Genomic DNA, 25,813 nt, shown 5'->3' on the forward strand with positions numbered 1-25,813 from the left:
TTTAATACAATCATACTTGTGCCCATGTTCATAAAACAATCGTTTAATACAACCATACTTGTGCCCATGCTCATATAACAATCGTTTAATATAACCATACTTGTGCCCATGTTCATATAACAATCGTTTAATACAACCATTATTGTGCCCATGTTCATATAACAATCGTTTAATACAACCATACTTGTGCACATGTTCATATAACAATCGTTTAATACAACCATACTTGTGCCCATGTTCATATAACAATCGTTTAATACAACCATACTTGTTCCCATGTTCATATAACAATCGTTCAATACAACCATACTTGTGCCCATGTTCATATAACAATCGTTTAATACAACCATCCTTGTGCCCATGTTCATATAACAATCGTTTAATACAACCATCCTTGTGCCCATGTTCATATAACAATCGTTTAATACAACCATACTTGTGCCCATGTTCATATAACAATCGTTTAATACAACCATCTTGGTGCCCATGTTCATATAACAATCGTTTAATACAACCATACTTGTGCCCATGTTCATATAACAATCGTTTAATACAACCATACATGTGCCCATGTTCATATAACAATCGTTTAATACAACCATACTTGTGCCCATGTTCATATAACAATCGTTTAATACAACCATACTTGTGCCCATGTTCATATAACAATCATTTAATACAACCATACTTGTGCCCATGTTCATATAACAATCGTTTATTACAACAACACTTGTGCCAATGTTCATATAACAATCGTTTAATACAACCATACTTGTGCCCATGTTCATAAAACAATCGTTTAATACAACCATACTTGTGCCCAAGTTCATATAACAATCGTTTAATATAACCATACTTGTGCCCATGTTCATATAACAATCGTTTAATACAACCATACTTGTGCCCATGTTCATATAACAATCGTTTAATACAACCATCCTTGTGCCCATGTTCATATAACAATCGTTTAATACAACCATACTTGTGCCCATGTTCATATAACAATCGTTTAATACAACCATACTTGTGCCCATGTTCATATAACAATCGTTTAATACAAGCATACTTCTGCCCATGTTTATATAACAATCGTTTAATACAACCATACTTGTGCCCATGTTCATATAACAATCGTTTAATACAACCATACTTGTGCCCATGTTCATATAACAATCGTTTAATACAACCATAATTGTGTCCATGTTCATATAACAATCGTTTAATACAACCATACTTGTGCCCATGTTCATATAACAATCGTTTAATACAACCATTCTTGTGCCCATGTTCATATAACAATCGTTTAATACAACCATACTTGTGCACATGTTCATATAACAATCGTTTAATACAACCATACTTGTGCCCATGTTCATATAACAATCGTTTAATACAACCATCCTTATGTCCATGTTCATATAACAATCGTTTAATACAACCATACTTGTTCCCATGTTCATATAACAATCGTTCAATACAACCATACTTGTGCCCATGTTCATATAACAATCTTTTAATACAACCATACTTGCGCCCATGTTCATATAACAATCGTTTAATACAACCATACTTGTGCCCATGTTCATATAACAATCGTTTAATACAACCATACTTGTGCCCATGTTCATATAACAATCGTTTAATACAACCATTCTTGTGCCCATGTTCATATAACAATCGTTTAATACAACCATACTTGTGCACATGTTCATATAACAATCGTTTAATACAACCATACTTGTGCCCATGTTCATATAACAATCGTTTAATACAACCATACCTGTGCCCATGTTCATATAACAATCATTTAATGCAACCATACTAGTGCCCATGTTCATATAACAATCGTTTAATACAACCATACTTGTGCCCATGTTCATATAACAATCGTTTAATACAACCATACTTGTGCCCATGTTCATATAACAATCGTTTAATACAACCATACTTGTGCCCATGTTCATATAACAATCGTTTAATACAACCATACTTGTGCCCATGTTCATATAACAATCGTTCAATACAACCATAATTGTGCCCATGTTCATATAACAATCGTTTAATACAACCATAATTGTGTCCATGTTCATATAACAATCGTTTAATACAACCATACTTGTGCCCATGTTCATATAACAATCGTTTAATACAACCATTATTGTGCCCATGTTCATATAACAATCGTTTAATACAACCATACTTGTGCACATGTTCATATAACAATCGTTTAATACAACCATACTTGTGCCCATGTTCATATAACAATCGTTTAATACAACCATACTTGTTCCCATGTTCATATAACAATCGTTCAATACAACCATACTTGTGCCCATGTTCATATAACAATCGTTTAATACAACCATCCTTGTGCCCATGTTCATATAACAATCGTTTAATACAACCATCCTTGTGCCCATGTTCATATAACAATCGTTTAATACAACCATACTTGTGCCCATGTTCATATAACAATCGTTTAATACAACCATCTTGGTGCCCATGTTCATATAACAATCGTTTAATACAACCATACTTGTGCCCATGTTCATATAACAATCGTTTAATACAACCATACTTGTGCCCATGTTCATATAACAATCGTTTAATACAACCATACTTGTGCCCATGTTCATATAACAATCGTTTAATACAACCATACTTGTGCCCATGTTCATATAACAATCGTTTAATACAACCATAATTGTGCCCATGTTCATATAACAATCGTTTAATACAACCATACTTGTGCCCATGTTCATAAAACAATCATTTAATACAACCATACTTGTGCCCATGTTCATATAACAATCGTTTAATACAACCATACTTGTGCCCATGCTCATATAACAATCGTTTAATACAACCATACTTGTGCCCATGTTCATATAACAATCATTTAATACAACCATACTTGTGCCCATGTTCATATAACAATCGTTTAATACAACCATTCTTGTGCCCATGTTCATATAACAATCGTTTAATACAACCATACTTGTGCACATGTTCATATAACAATCGTTTAATACAACCATACTTGTGCCCATGTTCCTATAACAATCGTTTAATACAACCATCCTTGTGCCCATGTTCAAATAACAATCATTTAATACAACCATACTTGTTCCCATGTTCATATAACAATCGTTCAATACAACCATACTTGTGCCCATGTTCACATAACAATCGTTTATTACAACCATACTTGTGCCAATGTTCATAAAACAATCATTAAATGCAACCATACTAGTGCCCATGCTATATAACAATTATGTAATACAACCATACTTGTGCCCATGTTCACATAATCGTTTAATACAACCATACTTGTGCCCATGTTCATAGAACAATCGTTTAATACAACCATACTTGTGCCCATGTTCATATAATAATCGTTTAATACAACCATACTTGTGCCCATGTTCATATAACAATCGTTTATTACAACCATACTTGTGTCCATGTTCATATAACAATCGTTTATAACAACCATACTTGTGCCCATGTTCACATAATAATCGTTTAATACAACCATACTTGTGCCCATGTTCATAGAACAATCGTTTAATACAACCATACGTGTGCACATGTTCATATAACAATCGTTTAATACAACCATACTTGTGCACATGTTCATATAACAATCGTTTAATACAACCATACTTGTGCCCATGTTCATATAACAATCGTTTAATACAACCATACTTGTGCACATGTTCATATAACAATCGTTTAATACAACCATACTTGTGCCTATGTTCATATAACAATAGTTTAATACAACCATACTTGTGCCCATGTTCCTATAACAATCGTTTAATACAACCACACTTGTGCCAATGTTCATATAACAATTGTGTAATACAACCATACTTGTGCCCATGTTCATATAACAATCGTTTAATACAACCATACTTGTGCCCATGTTCATATAACAATCATTTAATGCAACCAAACTAGTACCCATGTTCATATAACAATTGTGTAATACAACCATACCTGTGCCCATGTTCATATAACAATCGTTTATTACAACCACACTTGTGCCCATGTTCATATAACAATCGTTTAATACAACCATACTTGTGCCCATGTTCATAAAACAATCATATAATACAACCATACTTGTGCCCATGTTCATATAACAATCGTTTAATACAACCATACTTGTGCCCATGTTCATATAATAATCGTTTAATACAACCATACTTGTGCCCATGTTCATATAAGAATCGTTTAATACAACCATACTTGTGCCCATGTTCATATAAGAATCGTTTAATACAACCATTCTTGTGCCCATGTTCATATAACAATCGTTTAATACAACCATACTTGTGCACATGTTCATATAACAATCGTTTAATACAACCATACTTGTGCCCATGTTCATATAACAATCGTTTAATACAACCATCCTTGTGCCCGTGTTCAAATAACAATCATTTAATACAACCATACTTGTTCCCATGTTCATATAACAATCGTTCAATACAACCATACTTGTGCCCATGTTCACATAACAATCGTTTAATACAACCATACTTGTGCCAATGTTCATATAACAATCATTTAATGCAACCATACTTGTGCCCATGTTCATCAAACAATTGTGTAATACAACCATACTTGTGCCCATGTTCATATAACAATTGTGCAATACAACCATACTTGTGCCCATGTTCATATAACAATCGTTTAATACAACCATACTTGTGCCCATGTTCATATAACAATAATTTAATGCAACCATACTAGTGCCCATGTTCATATAACAATCGTTTATTACAACCATACTTGTGCCAATGTTCATATAACAATTATGTAATACAACCATACTTTTGCCCACGTTCACATAACAATTGTGTCATACAACCATACCTGTGCCCATGTTCATATAACAATCATTTAATGCAACCATACTAGTGCCCATGTTCATATAACAATTATGTAATACAACCATACTTTTGCCCATGTTCACATAACAATCGTTTAATACAACCATACTTGTGCCCATGTTCATAGAACAATCGTTTAATACAACCATACTTGTGCCCATGTTCATATAACAATTGTTTAATACAACCAATTTTGTGCCCATGTTCATATAACAATCGTTTAATACAACCATACTTGTGCCCATGTTCATATAACAATCGTTTATTACAACCATACTTGTGTCCATGTTCATATAACAATCGTTTATAACAACCATACGTGTGCCCATGTTCACATAATAATCGTTTAATACAACCATACTTGTGCCCATGTTCATAGAACAATCGTTTAATACAACCATACGTGTGCCAATGTTCATATGCCAATCGTTTAATACAACCATACTTTTGCCCATGTTCACATAACAATTGTGTCATACAACCATACCTGTGCCCATGTTCATATAACAATCATTTAATGCAACCATACTAGTGCCCATGTTCATATAACAATTATGTAATACAACCATACTTTTGCCCATGTTCACATAACAATCGTTTAATACAACCATACTTGTGCCCATGTTCATAGAACAATCGTTTAATACAACCATACTTGTGCCCATGTTCATATAACAATCGTTTAATACAACCAATGTTGTGCCCATGTTCATATAACAATCGTTTAATACAACCATACTTGTGCCCATGTTCATATAACAATCGTTTATTACAACCATACTTGTGCCCATGTTCATAGAACAATCGTTTAATAGAACCATACTTGTGCAAATGTTTATATAACAATCGTTTAATAGAACCATACTTGTTCCCATGTTCATATAATAATCGTTTATTACAACCATACTTGTGCCCATGTTCATATAACAATCGTTTAATACAATCATACTTGTGCCCATGTTCATAAAACAATCGTTTAATACAACCATACTTGTGCCCATGTTCATATAACAATCGTTTAATACAACCATCCTTGTGCCCATGTTCAAATAACAATCATTTAATACAACCATACTTGTTCCCATGTTCATATAACAATCGTTCAATACAACCATACTTGTGCCCATGTTCACATAACAATCGTTTATTACAACCATACTTGTGCCAATGTTCATAAAACAATCATTAAATGCAACCATACTAGTGCCCATGTTATATAACAATTATGTAATACAACCATACTTGTGCCCATGTTCACATAATCGTTTAATACAACCATACTTGTGCCCATGTTCATAGAACAATCGTTTAATACAACCATACTTGTGCCCATGTTCATATAATAATCGTTTAATACAACCATACTTGTGCCCATGTTCATATAACAATCGTTTATTACAACCATACTTGTGTCCATGTTCATATAACAATCGTTTATAACAACCATACTTGTGCCCATGTTCACATAATAATCGTTTAATACAACCATACTTGTGCCCATGTTCATAGAACAATCGTTTAATACAACCATACGTGTGCACATGTTCATATAACAATCGTTTAATACAACCATACTTGTGCACATGTTCATATAACAATCGTTTAATACAACCATACTTGTGCCCATGTTCATATAACAATCGTTTAATACAACCATACTTGTGCACATGTTCATATAACAATCGTTTAATACAACCATACTTGTGCCTATGTTCATATAACAATCGTTTAATACAACCATACTTGTGCCCATGTTCCTATAACAATCGTTTAATACAACCACACTTGTGCCAATGTTCATATAACAATTGTGTAATACAACCATACTTGTGCCCATGTTCATATAACAATCGTTTAATACAACCATACTTGTGCCCATGTTCATATAACAATCATTTAATGAAACCAAACTAGTACCCATGTTCATATAACAATTGTGTAATACAACCATACCTGTGCCCATGTTCATATAACAATCGTTTATTACAACCACACTTGTGCCCATGTTCATATAACAATCGTTTAATACAACCACACTTGTGCCCATGTTCATAAAACAATCATATAATACAACCATACTTGTGCCCATGTTCATATAACAATCGTTTAATACAACCATACTTGTGCCCATGTTCATATAACAATCGTTTAATACAACCATACTTGTGCCCATGTTCATATAAGAATCGTTTAATACAACCATACTTGTGCCCATGTTCATATAAGAATCGTTTAATACAACCATTCTTGTGCCCATGTTCATATAACAATCGTTTAATACAACCATACTTGTGCACATGTTCATATAACAATCGTTTAATACAACCATACTTGTGCCCATGTTCATATAACAATCGTTTAATACAACCATCCTTGTGCCCGTGTTCAAATAACAATCATTTAATACAACCATACTTGTTCCCATGTTCATATAACAATCGTTCAATACAACCATACTTGTGCCCATGTTCACATAACAATCGTTTAATACAACCATACTTGTGCCAATGTTCATATAACAATCATTTAATGCAACCATACTTGTGCCCATGTTCATCAAACAATTGTGTAATACAACCATACTTGTGCCCATGTTCATATAACAATTGTGCAATACAACCATACTTGTGCCCATGTTCATATAACAATCGTTTAATACAACCATACTTGTGCCCATGTTCATATAACAATAATTTAATGCAACCATACTAGTGCCCATGTTCATATAACAATCGTTTATTACAACCATACTTGTGTCCATGTTCATATAACAATCGTTTATAACAACCATACGTGTGCCCATGTTCACATAATAATCGTTTAATACAACCATACTTGTGCCCATGTTCATAGAACAATCGTTTAATACAACCATACGTGTGCCAATGTTCATATGCCAATCGTTTAATACAACCATACTTTTGCCCATGTTCACATAACAATTGTGTCATACAACCATACCTGTGCCCATGTTCATATAACAATCGTTTAATGCAACCATACTAGTGCCCATGTTCATATAACAATTATGTAATACAACCATACTTTTGCCCATGTTCACATAACAATCGTTTAATACAACCATACTTGTGCCCATGTTCATAGAACAATCGTTTAATACAACCATACTTGTGCCCATGTTCATATAACAATCTTTTAATACAACCATACTTGCGCCCATGTTCATATAACAATCGTTTAATACAACCATACTTGTGCCCATGTTCATATAACAATCGTTTAATACAACCATACTTGTGCCCATGTTCATATAACAATCGTTTAATACAACCATTCTTGTGCCCATGTTCATATAACAATCGTTTAATACAACCATACTTGTGCACATGTTCATATAACAATCGTTTAATACAACCATACTTGTGCCCATGTTCATATAACAATCGTTTAATACAACCATACCTGTGCCCATGTTCATATAACAATCATTTAATGCAACCATACTAGTGCCCATGTTCATATAACAATCGTTTAATACAACCATACTTGTGCCCATGTTCATATAACAATCGTTTAATACAACCATACTTGTGCCCATGTTCATATAACAATCGTTTAATACAACCATACTTGTGCCCATGTTCATATAACAATCGTTTAATACAACCATACTTGTGCCCATGTTCATATAACAATCGTTCAATACAACCATAATTGTGCCCATGTTCATATAACAATCGTTTAATACAACCATAATTGTGTCCATGTTCATATAACAATCGTTTAATACAACCATACTTGTGCCCATGTTCATATAACAATCGTTTAATACAACCATTATTGTGCCCATGTTCATATAACAATCGTTTAATACAACCATACTTGTGCCCATGTTCATATAAGAATCGTTTAATACAACCATTCTTGTGCCCATGTTCATATAACAATCGTTTAATACAACCATCCTTGTGCCCGTGTTCAAATAACAATCATTTAATACAACCATACTTGTTCCCATGTTCATATAACAATCGTTCAATACAACCATACTTGTGCCCATGTTCACATAACAATCGTTTAATACAACCATACTTGTGCCAATGTTCATATAACAATCATTTAATGCAACCATACTTGTGCCCATGTTCATCAAACAATTGTGTAATACAACCATACTTGTGCCCATGTTCATATAACAATTGTGCAATACAACCATACTTGTGCCCATGTTCATATAACAATCGTTTAATACAACCATACTTGTGCCCATGTTCATATAACAATAATTTAATGCAACCATACTAGTGCCCATGTTCATATAACAATCGTTTATTACAACCATACTTGTGTCCATGTTCATATAACAATCGTTTATAACAACCATACGTGTGCCCATGTTCACATAATAATCGTTTAATACAACCATACTTGTGCCCATGTTCATAGAACAATCGTTTAATACAACCATACGTGTGCCAATGTTCATATGCCAATCGTTTAATACAACCATACTTTTGCCCATGTTCACATAACAATTGTGTCATACAACCATACCTGTGCCCATGTTCATATAACAATCGTTTAATGCAACCATACTAGTGCCCATGTTCATATAACAATTATGTAATACAACCATACTTTTGCCCATGTTCACATAACAATCGTTTAATACAACCATACTTGTGCCCATGTTCATAGAACAATCGTTTAATACAACCATACTTGTGCCCATGTTCATATAACAATCTTTTAATACAACCATACTTGCGCCCATGTTCATATAACAATCGTTTAATACAACCATACTTGTGCCCATGTTCATATAACAATCGTTTAATACAACCATACTTGTGCCCATGTTCATATAACAATCGTTTAATACAACCATTCTTGTGCCCATGTTCATATAACAATCGTTTAATACAACCATACTTGTGCACATGTTCATATAACAATCGTTTAATACAACCATACTTGTGCCCATGTTCATATAACAATCGTTTAATACAACCATACCTGTGCCCATGTTCATATAACAATCATTTAATGCAACCATACTAGTGCCCATGTTCATATAACAATCGTTTAATACAACCATACTTGTGCCCATGTTCATATAACAATCGTTTAATACAACCATACTTGTGCCCATGTTCATATAACAATCGTTTAATACAACCATACTTGTGCCCATGTTCATATAACAATCGTTTAATACAACCATACTTGTGCCCATGTTCATATAACAATCGTTCAATACAACCATAATTGTGCCCATGTTCATATAACAATCGTTTAATACAACCATAATTGTGTCCATGTTCATATAACAATCGTTTAATACAACCATACTTGTGCCCATGTTCATATAACAATCGTTTAATACAACCATTATTGTGCCCATGTTCATATAACAATCGTTTAATACAACCATACTTGTGCACATGTTCATATAACAATCGTTTAATACAACCATACTTGTGCCCATGTTCATATAACAATCGTTTAATACAACCATACTTGTTCCCATGTTCATATAACAATCGTTCAATACAACCATACTTGTGCCCATGTTCATATAACAATCGTTTAATACAACCATCCTTGTGCCCATGTTCATATAACAATCGTTTAATACAACCATCCTTGTGCCCATGTTCATATAACAATCGTTTAATACAACCATACTTGTGCCCATGTTCATATAACAATCGTTTAATACAACCATCTTGGTGCCCATGTTCATATAACAATCGTTTAATACAACCATACTTGTGCCCATGTTCATATAACAATCGTTTAATACAACCATACTTGTGCCCATGTTCATATAACAATCGTTTAATACAACCATACTTGTGCCCATGTTCATATAACAATCGTTTAATACAACCATACTTGTGCCCATGTTCATATAACAATCGTTTAATACAACCATAATTGTGCCCATGTTCATATAACAATCGTTTAATACAACCATACTTGTGCCCATGTTCATAAAACAATCATTTAATACAACCATACTTGTGCCCATGTTCATATAACAATCGTTTAATACAACCATACTTGTGCCCATGCTCATATAACAATCGTTTAATACAACCATACTTGTGCCCATGTTCATATAACAATCATTTAATACAACCATACTTGTGCCCATGTTCATATAACAATCGTTTAATACAACCATTCTTGTGCCCATGTTCATATAACAATCGTTTAATACAACCATACTTGTGCACATGTTCATATAACAATCGTTTAATACAACCATACTTGTGCCCATGTTCCTATAACAATCGTTTAATACAACCATCCTTGTGCCCATGTTCAAATAACAATCATTTAATACAACCATACTTGTTCCCATGTTCATATAACAATCGTTCAATACAACCATACTTGTGCCCATGTTCACATAACAATCGTTTATTACAACCATACTTGTGCCAATGTTCATAAAACAATCATTAAATGCAACCATACTAGTGCCCATGCTATATAACAATTATGTAATACAACCATACTTGTGCCCATGTTCACATAATCGTTTAATACAACCATACTTGTGCCCATGTTCATAGAACAATCGTTTAATACAACCATACTTGTGCCCATGTTCATATAATAATCGTTTAATACAACCATACTTGTGCCCATGTTCATATAACAATCGTTTATTACAACCATACTTGTGTCCATGTTCATATAACAATCGTTTATAACAACCATACTTGTGCCCATGTTCACATAATAATCGTTTAATACAACCATACTTGTGCCCATGTTCATAGAACAATCGTTTAATACAACCATACGTGTGCACATGTTCATATAACAATCGTTTAATACAACCATACTTGTGCACATGTTCATATAACAATCGTTTAATACAACCATACTTGTGCCCATGTTCATATAACAATCGTTTAATACAACCATACTTGTGCACATGTTCATATAACAATCGTTTAATACAACCATACTTGTGCCTATGTTCATATAACAATAGTTTAATACAACCATACTTGTGCCCATGTTCCTATAACAATCGTTTAATACAACCACACTTGTGCCAATGTTCATATAACAATTGTGTAATACAACCATACTTGTGCCCATGTTCATATAACAATCGTTTAATACAACCATACTTGTGCCCATGTTCATATAACAATCATTTAATGCAACCAAACTAGTACCCATGTTCATATAACAATTGTGTAATACAACCATACCTGTGCCCATGTTCATATAACAATCGTTTATTACAACCACACTTGTGCCCATGTTCATATAACAATCGTTTAATACAACCATACTTGTGCCCATGTTCATAAAACAATCATATAATACAACCATACTTGTGCCCATGTTCATATAACAATCGTTTAATACAACCATACTTGTGCCCATGTTCATATAATAATCGTTTAATACAACCATACTTGTGCCCATGTTCATATAAGAATCGTTTAATACAACCATACTTGTGCCCATGTTCATATAAGAATCGTTTAATACAACCATTCTTGTGCCCATGTTCATATAACAATCGTTTAATACAACCATACTTGTGCACATGTTCATATAACAATCGTTTAATACAACCATACTTGTGCCCATGTTCATATAACAATCGTTTAATACAACCATCCTTGTGCCCGTGTTCAAATAACAATCATTTAATACAACCATACTTGTTCCCATGTTCATATAACAATCGTTCAATACAACCATACTTGTGCCCATGTTCACATAACAATCGTTTAATACAACCATACTTGTGCCAATGTTCATATAACAATCATTTAATGCAACCATACTTGTGCCCATGTTCATCAAACAATTGTGTAATACAACCATACTTGTGCCCATGTTCATATAACAATTGTGCAATACAACCATACTTGTGCCCATGTTCATATAACAATCGTTTAATACAACCATACTTGTGCCCATGTTCATATAACAATAATTTAATGCAACCATACTAGTGCCCATGTTCATATAACAATCGTTTATTACAACCATACTTGTGCCAATGTTCATATAACAATTATGTAATACAACCATACTTTTGCCCACGTTCACATAACAATTGTGTCATACAACCATACCTGTGCCCATGTTCATATAACAATCATTTAATGCAACCATACTAGTGCCCATGTTCATATAACAATTATGTAATACAACCATACTTTTGCCCATGTTCACATAACAATCGTTTAATACAACCATACTTGTGCCCATGTTCATAGAACAATCGTTTAATACAACCATACTTGTGCCCATGTTCATATAACAATTGTTTAATACAACCAATTTTGTGCCCATGTTCATATAACAATCGTTTAATACAACCATACTTGTGCCCATGTTCATATAACAATCGTTTATTACAACCATACTTGTGTCCATGTTCATATAACAATCGTTTATAACAACCATACGTGTGCCCATGTTCACATAATAATCGTTTAATACAACCATACTTGTGCCCATGTTCATAGAACAATCGTTTAATACAACCATACGTGTGCCAATGTTCATATGCCAATCGTTTAATACAACCATACTTTTGCCCATGTTCACATAACAATTGTGTCATACAACCATACCTGTGCCCATGTTCATATAACAATCATTTAATGCAACCATACTAGTGCCCATGTTCATATAACAATTATGTAATACAACCATACTTTTGCCCATGTTCACATAACAATCGTTTAATACAACCATACTTGTGCCCATGTTCATAGAACAATCGTTTAATACAACCATACTTGTGCCCATGTTCATATAACAATCGTTTAATACAACCAATGTTGTGCCCATGTTCATATAACAATCGTTTAATACAACCATACTTGTGCCCATGTTCATATAACAATCGTTTATTACAACCATACTTGTGCCCATGTTCATAGAACAATCGTTTAATAGAACCATACTTGTGCAAATGTTTATATAACAATCGTTTAATAGAACCATACTTGTTCCCATGTTCATATAATAATCGTTTATTACAACCATACTTGTGCCCATGTTCATATAACAATCGTTTAATACAATCATACTTGTGCCCATGTTCATAAAACAATCGTTTAATACAACCATACTTGTGCCCATGTTCATATAACAATCGTTTAATACAACCATCCTTGTGCCCATGTTCAAATAACAATCATTTAATACAACCATACTTGTTCCCATGTTCATATAACAATCGTTCAATACAACCATACTTGTGCCCATGTTCACATAACAATCGTTTATTACAACCATACTTGTGCCAATGTTCATAAAACAATCATTAAATGCAACCATACTAGTGCCCATGTTATATAACAATTATGTAATACAACCATACTTGTGCCCATGTTCACATAATCGTTTAATACAACCATACTTGTGCCCATGTTCATAGAACAATCGTTTAATACAACCATACTTGTGCCCATGTTCATATAATAATCGTTTAATACAACCATACTTGTGCCCATGTTCATATAACAATCGTTTATTACAACCATACTTGTGTCCATGTTCATATAACAATCGTTTATAACAACCATACTTGTGCCCATGTTCACATAATAATCGTTTAATACAACCATACTTGTGCCCATGTTCATAGAACAATCGTTTAATACAACCATACGTGTGCACATGTTCATATAACAATCGTTTAATACAACCATACTTGTGCACATGTTCATATAACAATCGTTTAATACAACCATACTTGTGCCCATGTTCATATAACAATCGTTTAATACAACCATACTTGTGCACATGTTCATATAACAATCGTTTAATACAACCATACTTGTGCCTATGTTCATATAACAATCGTTTAATACAACCATACTTGTGCCCATGTTCCTATAACAATCGTTTAATACAACCACACTTGTGCCAATGTTCATATAACAATTGTGTAATACAACCATACTTGTGCCCATGTTCATATAACAATCGTTTAATACAACCATACTTGTGCCCATGTTCATATAACAATCATTTAATGAAACCAAACTAGTACCCATGTTCATATAACAATTGTGTAATACAACCATACCTGTGCCCATGTTCATATAACAATCGTTTATTACAACCACACTTGTGCCCATGTTCATATAACAATCGTTTAATACAACCATACTTGTGCCCATGTTCATAAAACAATCATATAATACAACCATACTTGTGCCCATGTTCATATAACAATCGTTTAATACAACCATACTTGTGCCCATGTTCATATAACAATCGTTTAATACAACCATACTTGTGCCCATGTTCATATAAGAATCGTTTAATACAACCATACTTGTGCCCATGTTCATATAAGAATCGTTTAATACAACCATTCTTGTGCCCATGTTCATATAACAATCGTTTAATACAACCATACTTGTGCACATGTTCATATAACAATCGTTTAATACAACCATACTTGTGCCCATGTTCATATAACAATCGTTTAATACAACCATCCTTGTGCCCGTGTTCAAATAACAATCATTTAATACAACCATACTTGTTCCCATGTTCATATAACAATCGTTCAATACAACCATACTTGTGCCCATGTTCACATAACAATCGTTTAATACAACCATACTTTTGCCAATGTTCATATAACAATCATTTAATGCAACCATACTTGTGCCCATGTTCATCAAACAATTGTGTAATACAACCATACTTGTGCCCATGTTCATATAACAATTGTGCAATACAACCATACTTGTGCCCATGTTCATATAACAATCGTTTAATACAACCATACTTGTGCCCATGTTCATATAACAATAATTTAATGCAACCATACTAGTGCCCATGTTCATATAACAATCGTTTATTACAACCATACTTGTGTCCATGTTCATATAACAATCGTTTATAACAACCATACGTGTGCCCATGTTCACATAATAATCGTTTAATACAACCATACTTGTGCCCATGTTCATAGAACAATCGTTTAATACAACCATACGTGTGCCAATGTTCATATGCCAATCGTTTAATACAACCATACTTTTGCCCATGTTCACATAACAATTGTGTCATACAACCATACCTGTGCCCATGTTCATATAACAATCGTTTAATGCAACCATACTAGTGCCCATGTTCATATAACAATTATGTAATACAACCATACTTTTGCCCATGTTCACATAACAATCGTTTAATACAACCATACTTGTGCCCATGTTCATAGAACAATCGTTTAATACAACCATACTTGTGCCCATGTTCATATAACAATCGTTTAATACAACCAATGTTGTGCCCATGTTCATATAACAATCGTTTAATACAACCATACTTGTGCCCATGTTCATATAACAATCGTTTATTACAACCATACTTGTGCCCATGTTCATAGAACAATCGTTTAATAGAACCATACTTGTGCAAATGTTTATATAACAATCGTTTAATAGAACCATACTTGTTCCCATGTTCATATAATAATCGTTTATTACAGCCATACTTGTGCCCATGTTCATATAACAATCGTTTAATACAATCATACTTGTGCCCATGTTCATAAAACAATCGTTTAATACAACCATACTTGTGCCCATGTTCATATAACAATCGTTTAATATAACCATACTTGTGCCCATGTTCATATAACAATCGTTTAATACAACCATACTTGTGCCCATGTTCATATAACAATCGTTTAATACAACCATCCTTGTGCCCATGTTCATATGACAATCGTTTAATACAACCATACTTGTGCCCATGTTCATATAACAATCGTTTAATACAACCATACTTGTGCCCATGTTCATATAACAATCGTTTAATGCAACCATAATTGTGCCCATGTTCATAAAACAATTGTGTAATACAACCATACTTGTGCCCATGTTCATATAAGAATCGTTTAATACAACCATACTTGTGCCCATGTTCATAAAACAATCATATAATACAACCATACTTGTGCCCATGTTCATATAACAATCGTTTAATACAACCATACTTGTGCTCATGTTCATATAAGAATCGTTTAATACAACCATACTTGTGCCCATGTTCATATAAGAATCGTTTAATACAACCATCCTTGTGCCCATGTTCAAATAACAATCGTTTAATACAACCATCCTTGTGCCCATGTTCATATGACAATCGTTTAATACAACCATACTTGTGCCCATGTTCATATAACAATCGTTTAATACAACCATACTTGTGCCCATGTTCATATAACAATCGTTTAATGCAACCATAATTGTGCCCATGTTCATAAAACAATTGTGTAATACAACCATACTTGTGCCCATGTTCATATAAGAATCGTTTAATACAACCATACTTGTGCCCATGTTCATATAACAATAATTTAATGCAACCATACTAGTGCCCATGTTCATATAACAATTGTGTCATACAACCATACCTGTGCCCATGTTCATATAACAATCGTTTATTACAACCATACTTGTGCCAATGTTCATATAACAGTCATTTAATGCAACCATACTAGTGCCCATGTTCATATAACAATTGTGTAATACAACCATACTTGTGCCCATGTTCACATAACAATCGTTTAATACAACCATACTTGTGCCCATGTTCATATAACAATCGTTTAATACAACCATACTTGTGCCCATGTTCATATAACAATCGTTTAATACAACCATACTTGTGCCCATGTTCATATAACAATCGTTTAATACAACCATTCTTGTGCCCATGTTCATATAACAATCGTTTCATACAACCATACTTGTGCACATGTTCATATAACAATCGTTTAATACAACCATACTTGTGCCCATGTTCATATAACAATCGTTTAATACAACCAATTTTGTGTCCATGTTCATATAACAATCGTTTAATACAATCATACTTGTGCCCATGTTCATATAATAATCGTTTATTACAACCATACTTGTGTCCATGTTCATATAACAATCGTTTATAACAACCATACTTGTGCCCATGTTCACATAATAATCGTTTAATACAACCATACTTGTGCCCATGTTCATAGAACAATCGTTTAATACAACCATACGTGTGCCAATGTTCATATAACAATCGTTTATTACAACCATACTTGTGCCCATGTTCATATAACAATCGTTTATTACAACCATACTTGTGCCCATGTTCATAGAACAATCGTTTAATAGAACCATACTTGTGCAAATGTTTATATAACAATCGTTTAATAGAACCATACTTGTTCCCATGTTCATATAACAATCGTTTATTACAACCATACTTGTGCCCATGTTCATATAACAATCGTTTAATACAACCATACTTGTGCCCATGTTCATAAAACAATCGTTTAATACAACCATACTTGTGCCCATGTTCATATAACAATCGTTTAATATAACCATACTTGTGCCCATGTTCATATAACAATCGTTTAATACAACCATCCTTGTGCCCATGTTCATATAACAATCGTTTAATACAACCATACTTGTGCCCATGTTCATATAACAATCGTTTAATACAACCATACTTGTGCCCATGTTCATATAACAATCGGTTAATACAACCATACTTGTGCCCATGTTCATATAACAATCGTTTAATACAACCATACTTGTGCCCATGTTCATATAACAATCGTTTAATACAACCATAATTGTGCCCATGTTCATATAACAATCGTTTAATACAACCATAATTGTGCCCATGTTCATATAACAATCGTTTATTACAACCATACTTGTGCCCATGTTCATATAACAATCATTTAATACAACCATACTTGTGCCCATGTTCATATAATAATCATTTAATACAACCATACTTGTGCCCATGTTCATATAACAATCGTTTAATACAACCATACTTGTGCCCATGTTCATATAACAATCGTTTAATACAACCATACTTGTGCCCATGTTCACATAACAATCATTTAATACAACCATACTTGTTCCCATGTTTATATAACAATCATTTAATACAACCATACTTGTGCCCATGTTCATATAACAATTGTTTAATACAACCATACTTGTGCCCATGTTCATATAACAGTCGTTAAAAACAACCATACCTGTGTCTATGTTCATATAACAATCGTTTAATACAACCATACTTGTGCCCGTGTTCATATAAGAAGGATTTAATACAAACACACGTGTGTCAATGTTTATATGGCAATCATTGAATACAAATAAACTTTTGCCAATGTTCATAATATATATTACCCTTCAATAATTAAATTTAATGTATAAAGTGAGTGAAGACATCAGCGAAGACATAGCGAAACGGTAATATTATAACTATTAATAACACAAATGACTTGAAATTTGTACAGATGGTGTCAAATGACATTAACACGTGTGGAAACATAGTTAGTACATCATTAAACTACATAGCAAATAGTGACACTGAAGATACAATATCAGACAAAGTTATAAGAACATTGCAAATAAGAAAAGGGAAAATGTAGAAGAATAGAGAGTTTGAATTTAATGCAATGACGCTTACACCATACGTTATATTGTCTTATAGAAAACTTGCAATGATATAATTATAAAATAAAATGTATAGAGATATATATACAATGTCATATTATATTCGGCAAGCAAATATTGATATGTAAATCAATTTGAGAAATATGATAATAATAATAATGATTAAACATAATATATTGACAACATAACATACATTGCAGTATATTGCAGCACTGAATGTAGAACTCTTAGTGCTAAGACGTTAATAGATAATCCATATGTTGATGTTTTATGGGCAATTTGCTGTTGAATACGAACATAAAAATACTCCGTTGCGAGAATACTGAGCTTGGAGGAATCAGATGTAATTGTCAGAGCAGGGATTGGTCGATTATCGCAGTTATGAGGTTGATTCTTGTGTATGTATCTTTTATTCTGAAAATGTTCACTCTTCCTAATGCATTATCTGATATGCGGAGTGGCGTGAATGCTACGAAGGTCATGTTATAAAATAAAAGCTGTCAAGTACGGTGATTACCTAATGGTTTTGTACTGAAAACCACGTTAATGACAATACTCGGTCCATAGTAATTTCAGTAACTAACAGGATAACAGAGATTACAGAACTAAGAAATTACACAGATCCCGTCACCACATAGATTGTTTGAGTCGATTACATCACATACCTTATCACGTGTTCTACCACGTTTAAAGAAGACGATAGATTTTATAACCATCAAATGTGTCCTGAACGTTGCCTACGTGATAATTAGAAATCACGATTTGATCTTTGTGGATGCAAAATCCCGATTTTTTTCTTTTACTTTCCATGTGCGCGTTAGTAATTACAAGTATATATCATATTAGTTGATCGTCGTGTATGGTTTCATATGTTAATACAAAGTTAATACCACCTAGAATGAAATAGTCTATGTGAATTTACCTTTGGTGTTGAAGGTTCGCTTGGCGAAGACGCAGTCGGAGATTGTGGCCATTTCGTAGGACTGCTGTGTTTTACCGATCCACTAGAATCCGACTGAGATTGAGCTCTTGATATCCCTTCTAATCGTCTGCTCAGTTGATTTGGATCAATTCCAAGACCTGGCGAGTTTTGTTGATCATCTGTCGTATTGGGTACTAATGGAAATAAATAAGATCATCATTTCATTGATATATCAACTAAAAAAGTATAACAATGTTGTATAATAAGTAAGTAATTGACCGCGTGAGCAGCATATTTTGCATATCGACGTATAGGACGTGTGTTTAATACGTTTGTTTACACAAAGATGAGGTGAATTAAAATTTACGCGCCTACCTTCGCCCGCTATGTTTTCAATTGAAGATTGATAGCTCTCGCTTGGTTGTTTACTGGGCGGTGGACGTCGCGGTGATTCGCACATATTTGCCCCACTTTGAAAAAAACAATAATAGAACATAGATACATTTAATGCATACTGCACATGAACAATTCTTCACATGGAATAAATATTACAACAAATTGACAACAATACATATCGTCACATGTTTATTTTTATTGTTGGCTTAATGTTGTCTTATTGTTGGCTCACCATTTTACTTTCAATTCCACTTCCCCGTCCGAAGACCTTATTACTTGTTGCACTTCTTCGTAAGTTAGCCCACTTAAACTGACACCATTCCATTCAAGCACTTGGTCACCTTCTCTCAAATCAATAGTCTGCTCACACACACTTCCTGGGTATATCGCTGCTATGTAGGCGCCTATGTTATTTGTTCGTGGTACGTGTTTGCCGCCGACAACTTTCAATCCGAGACCATTACCTGAAACACAAGCTTCAAGTCAAATTATGATTATTCGATGATATAAATATAACTTATATTTTTAGGTAAATGAGACCCTAATATGGTAATAATACAGTGGGCAGTTTCCGTAGCTGTTACTTGTTCCTACTGTAGTTAATAAACTTCAGGTACAAATGACCGTCGAAATGTCATTGAGGGTAACCATACGGTTGTGTTTTATTTCTCCACTTTTGCATTGACTTATGCAACCATAGCATTTGCAACTGGGAACGTGCTGATAAGAGAGAATGGAATACTATGTGAGAGGCAAAAATCAAGTCTCGTGGCTCAGCAGCGCTTTATGAGATGGCGGCAGGCATTTGCATTTCTATTTTGTTGTTTATTGTGTCAGATATAAAAGTACCAGAGAGAGAGACAAATCTACTTACCTCGCACAGATCTGTCTTTAGGGTCGCGACTAAACAGAAATGTTTTCGTTTCAAAATCATATTTCAATGGTCCAGTAAACGGGGTTTTCTGTAAAACAATAATGTAAATCCTTGGTTTGAGGTAATATGCTTCATTTACTAACTGATTGTGAAATTCTGTCAGGCTGTTGCTATTTTGTGTTTTTTTAAGTACACTTACATTGGGTATGGTGTTATTTCTGCTATAGCAGACATTGTGTAACATCACTAAGCACAAACTGTAATACTTACCCGACGGTGTATTCCGCTACTTTTATGTGGGCCCTTATACAAAGAACTCGACCCATAACTCTCCTCATCGCTATCGTTGCGATGTTCTGACCAGTCTGTCTCACGCCCCGTTAGTCGAAAATCTATATGCATAAATAATTTATAGTGTCATTTTATAAGCAATCAGCCTCAAATATACACATTAAAAAATAATTGTTTTTCATGATTATGCATTATGACATGTGTCCTAAAATACTGATATTGACCAAAGTAGTTTCATCACTCTGATATTTTAGGGTCGCCAATTTGGTATCCTATTTATCGCATGCAATAATTTCACAGCTTCTAAAAGCTAAATGAGATGTGATCGCTACTTAAGAGTGTTATGGCTCATTTGCATTATTGTTAGTGTATTCTGTTATGCATTGGTTACATAGCTATTAATTTTGCAGAGAATTCAAATCGAGGCTGTTTCACGAGAAGTTTGGAATTTTAAATGAGATCTCACATATACGCGGCTTTAAAACACGCGCGTTTTAGCAATATTTGAAATATTTAAATTAATATAATTACACAGGACTGTTAATATATATATATATGGGATATATAAGATGATATGACTTCTCTCACCATAACTGCCGTATTCTGCAGATGAAAAATCACTTTTAACGGAATCTTGTTTTGAGAAATTCTGCCTTTCTTCGCTGGCATCTGATAAAAATATAAATGGTTAGTTTGACAACGATGTTTTCATCAACATATTGAGTAGATTACAATGAGTTATACTAAGAGTACTTGATTGACATATCAATGCATGTAGTGCATACCCGAATTGGATGACGTCACAGAGATTGCCTTTGTCCTGGATAGCATAGCTCTAGTTGGACTCGGTGGTATTACGTCATCAGAAGTAGCATATGAGGTACCAGTATGTATATCTTTAACATGTACATCAAGGTTACCTTTTCTGTTCTGTGGAGTGAATGAAAAAATGAATGAAATTTAATTTATTTATTTATTTATTTTTCCCATTCATTAGTAGTCGATACTTAATACGACAATATGAACCATCATGGTTGTGGAAATTTTAAATGTATGTGTTAATTATCCAATCTAGCATGTTAAGGCGGTAAAAACTACAAGAAGTGAGTGACACTGCAATAATGGAATTTTACCTTTCCAGCTTCCAGTGTCACTTGGCTTCTTGTATCTTTGTCGGGTAATCCTTTGCTTCTACGCATAGACACTGCTTTTTTCTGTTGGTCTTCTTTAGAAACCATGCTAGGTCGTGGTTGCACAATATGAACTGCACTTCCAGTTATTTCATCATAATGTATTTGTCGACCTGCGGGTTTCTTTTCTAAAGGAAAATCGTGATCGTCACCTATCCCATGCAATCCAAGGTGTTCGCTCTTTAATGGAAAAATAATGTGTTGATCATTGTATTGGTGAATATCTCCCGATGACGTGACACTTGAGTGTGGCATGTCTGGAATGTTTCTTCCTAAAGCCATTGTTTCTAAGGACCCATACTGCCTTTCTCGTTCACCGAGTGAAATTGGCTCTATATTTCTAAGTTTATCATCATAACTATAACTCATTTTTACTGTATCTAAGTCCGAATCAAATCGCCGCATTATTTTAATTTCCTCAAGACGTTTTGCGGACTCTTCCATCTGTTTCTTTCGTTTTTCTATTTCTTTTTTCAATTGTTCTCTTTTTCCAGCTTTAATGTTCCTTTCTATCATTTCACCTTCATTACTCATGCGTTCCTCTTCCGTGATCTGCGAATGTGAGAATACGAATAGTTTTACGAAATGTTCGAATCTTACATGAACAATACAAATATTAAAATAAAGTTATTATAACGTTGACATTTTAATATGTTAATTGACATCATGTAGTTAATATTACTTTGGAGATGAAAATTAATACTAGCAATATAACTACTATTAGTAATGGTTTGGTAGTGATATACTGAAATAAAACTCACTATTTCATCTGGAAGTGGCATCACTGTTGGTGTGTCTTTTCTCCGTCTTACTGGCTTATTTGTGGATGATGATTGCCTTTCCAGTTTCTTGACGGTTGACCCATATGCTGAATCAATTGAACAAAGTTGTGACTCAAAGTCGCTATCTTCCTTGATTGGAGAAAACTTCTGAACATGTGGATCTGAATTCTGTCTTCGATGCCGACGTCTCTGAGGAGATGACTGAGGAGACACCCGAGCTGGAGACTTTGGCGATTTGCTCGGACTAAGGTCCTCGTCTTTTTTATCACGCCCATTTTTTTTAGCATTTTCTGGAGAATGTCCTTTAACTTGTAACCTTGCAGTAGCTTTTTTCTCGGGTTTTGCAACATACTGGTATTTCATAGCTGACGTCTTAGTTTTTTCTGTCCTAGTTTTTATTGATTCCATATCCGATTTTTTACGAGTTTCTGATTTGGATTCTGATTTTTGTCTAACTGGTAGACGACTCTTTGTTTTTTCTTCTTTGATTGACGATCCCGTACTTTCAATTTTGTGCTCACTGTCATGATGCAAGACGGAATGAATGTGTCTTTTCTCAGAACCAGTTTTACTATCTTGCTCCCACATATCTTCATATGTTGTAAAAGAGCTTGAACCTCGTTCTGATTTAGTAGAATAAGTGGTAGTCATTTGTTTTTGTTTTTTATCTATGCTATCATTGTCCACGTAGGATGATAAATATGATACAGGTTCATCTGTACTTGTTTGACTGAAACTACTATATCCATAGTCCTCGCACACATAGTCTGCATATTTTCTTTGAACCTCTTTTCTAATTTCGGCTGGTTCAAAGGCACGGTATTCAGTCCCAGAAGTGTCACTGATTTGTTTTTCAATTTCTCTTATGATTTCTTCTTCTGACTTTGTCAGATGTACCATCGAAGTTAAATTGCTATCTTCATCATCAATTTTCTTAGATTGACTTTTTACTTCAAACTTGGTCTGGGTGGGCGATGTTCTCTTGAATCCAAACCTCTCATGTGGAGGGGATGATCGTTTTGAAATTGATTTATCTGAGGCTTGGAACTGCTTTTTTGAACCATGAGGTGGTGATAACCTTTTAGGCATATTTCCATTTCCCGACTTTCCGCCAATAGCTGATTGCCGGATAGTGAATGAAGTCGACTTTTTACCATTGCCATTCTTTTTCTCCGATTTAATATCCGAGCTTAGATACCTGCATTGCTTACCAGTATCTTTTGGTGGTGGTGGTTGTTGTTCTTTCCTACTTTGTTGTTGCTTTAACTCCTCAGCCTTTTTATACAGCATCTGTTTTACCTTTTCAATTTCTACTGCCTTCTCAGGGTCCATTCTTGACATTCCAATATCCGATTTTTTCTTTCTTTCTCTTTTAGGTACTTGTACTGGTACTGCACCAGGTGGGATTTCTGGCAGTTTTCGTCGAATTCTTTTTGAAATATCCATGTCACTATCAAATCCTTCTGTGTCACTTGAGGCACTCTGAAATAAATTTGGAAGATTAGTAATGATTTAGCCTAGCTAAATGCAATTAAACAATGCTGTTTAATCAGCCACAGTGCACATATAGAATTGTGTACCACAAAGCCAGAATTGAAATTTCCTTGGTAAATGATTTGACATCTCAGTCAGCAGTAGCTGCCTCCAGAATTTTAATAATATTCCCAACTGTATATCAAAAGTCCCACATCAGAATTACAAAATTCGTCTCGGATTTAGTTTTTGCTATGTAATTGTGTTGTCATAAGTCAATAACAACTGCAAGTAAACATTTTTTGATAAACATGCTTAGCACATTGTGGTTTCAGTAATATAATTACCTGAACAAACTAGAAAGACTCTTGTGAATCAATTGCTCTCGTTGATCAAATAACAACATGAAATACGTACACTCCATCATACATAATATATACATATTCATGTTTATCTATATTTGATAACAAAACACTGTAGATGTATATAATTCAGTGATCATTATCGATTATTGGCTTA

General features: G+C 33.8%; 1 protein-coding gene across 1 annotated transcript in view; it reads right to left on the reverse strand.

Annotated features, from left to right (window-relative positions):
- LOC102805687 (uncharacterized) overlaps positions 1 to 25,813 on the reverse strand; it is an 88,473-nt gene that overhangs the window by 40,054 nt on the left and 22,606 nt on the right. The window contains exons 6-14 of the mRNA XM_085497534.1: positions 23,801 to 25,303; positions 22,983 to 23,591; positions 22,635 to 22,779; positions 22,438 to 22,518; positions 21,829 to 21,950; positions 21,559 to 21,646; positions 20,917 to 21,148; positions 20,664 to 20,758; positions 20,289 to 20,482 (exon numbers count right to left, since the gene is read on the reverse strand). Of these exons, the coding sequence (XP_085353660.1) occupies positions 20,289 to 20,482; positions 20,664 to 20,758; positions 20,917 to 21,148; positions 21,559 to 21,646; positions 21,829 to 21,950; positions 22,438 to 22,518; positions 22,635 to 22,779; positions 22,983 to 23,591; positions 23,801 to 25,303 (3,069 nt within the window). The remainder of the gene's footprint in view (positions 1 to 20,288; positions 20,483 to 20,663; positions 20,759 to 20,916; positions 21,149 to 21,558; positions 21,647 to 21,828; positions 21,951 to 22,437; positions 22,519 to 22,634; positions 22,780 to 22,982; positions 23,592 to 23,800; positions 25,304 to 25,813) is intronic.

Source organism: Saccoglossus kowalevskii, chromosome 3 (assembly GCF_978046115.1).
Source record: "Saccoglossus kowalevskii chromosome 3, keSacKowa6.1, whole genome shotgun sequence".
In the NCBI taxonomy this organism is placed as follows: domain Eukaryota; kingdom Metazoa; phylum Hemichordata; class Enteropneusta; family Harrimaniidae; genus Saccoglossus; species Saccoglossus kowalevskii.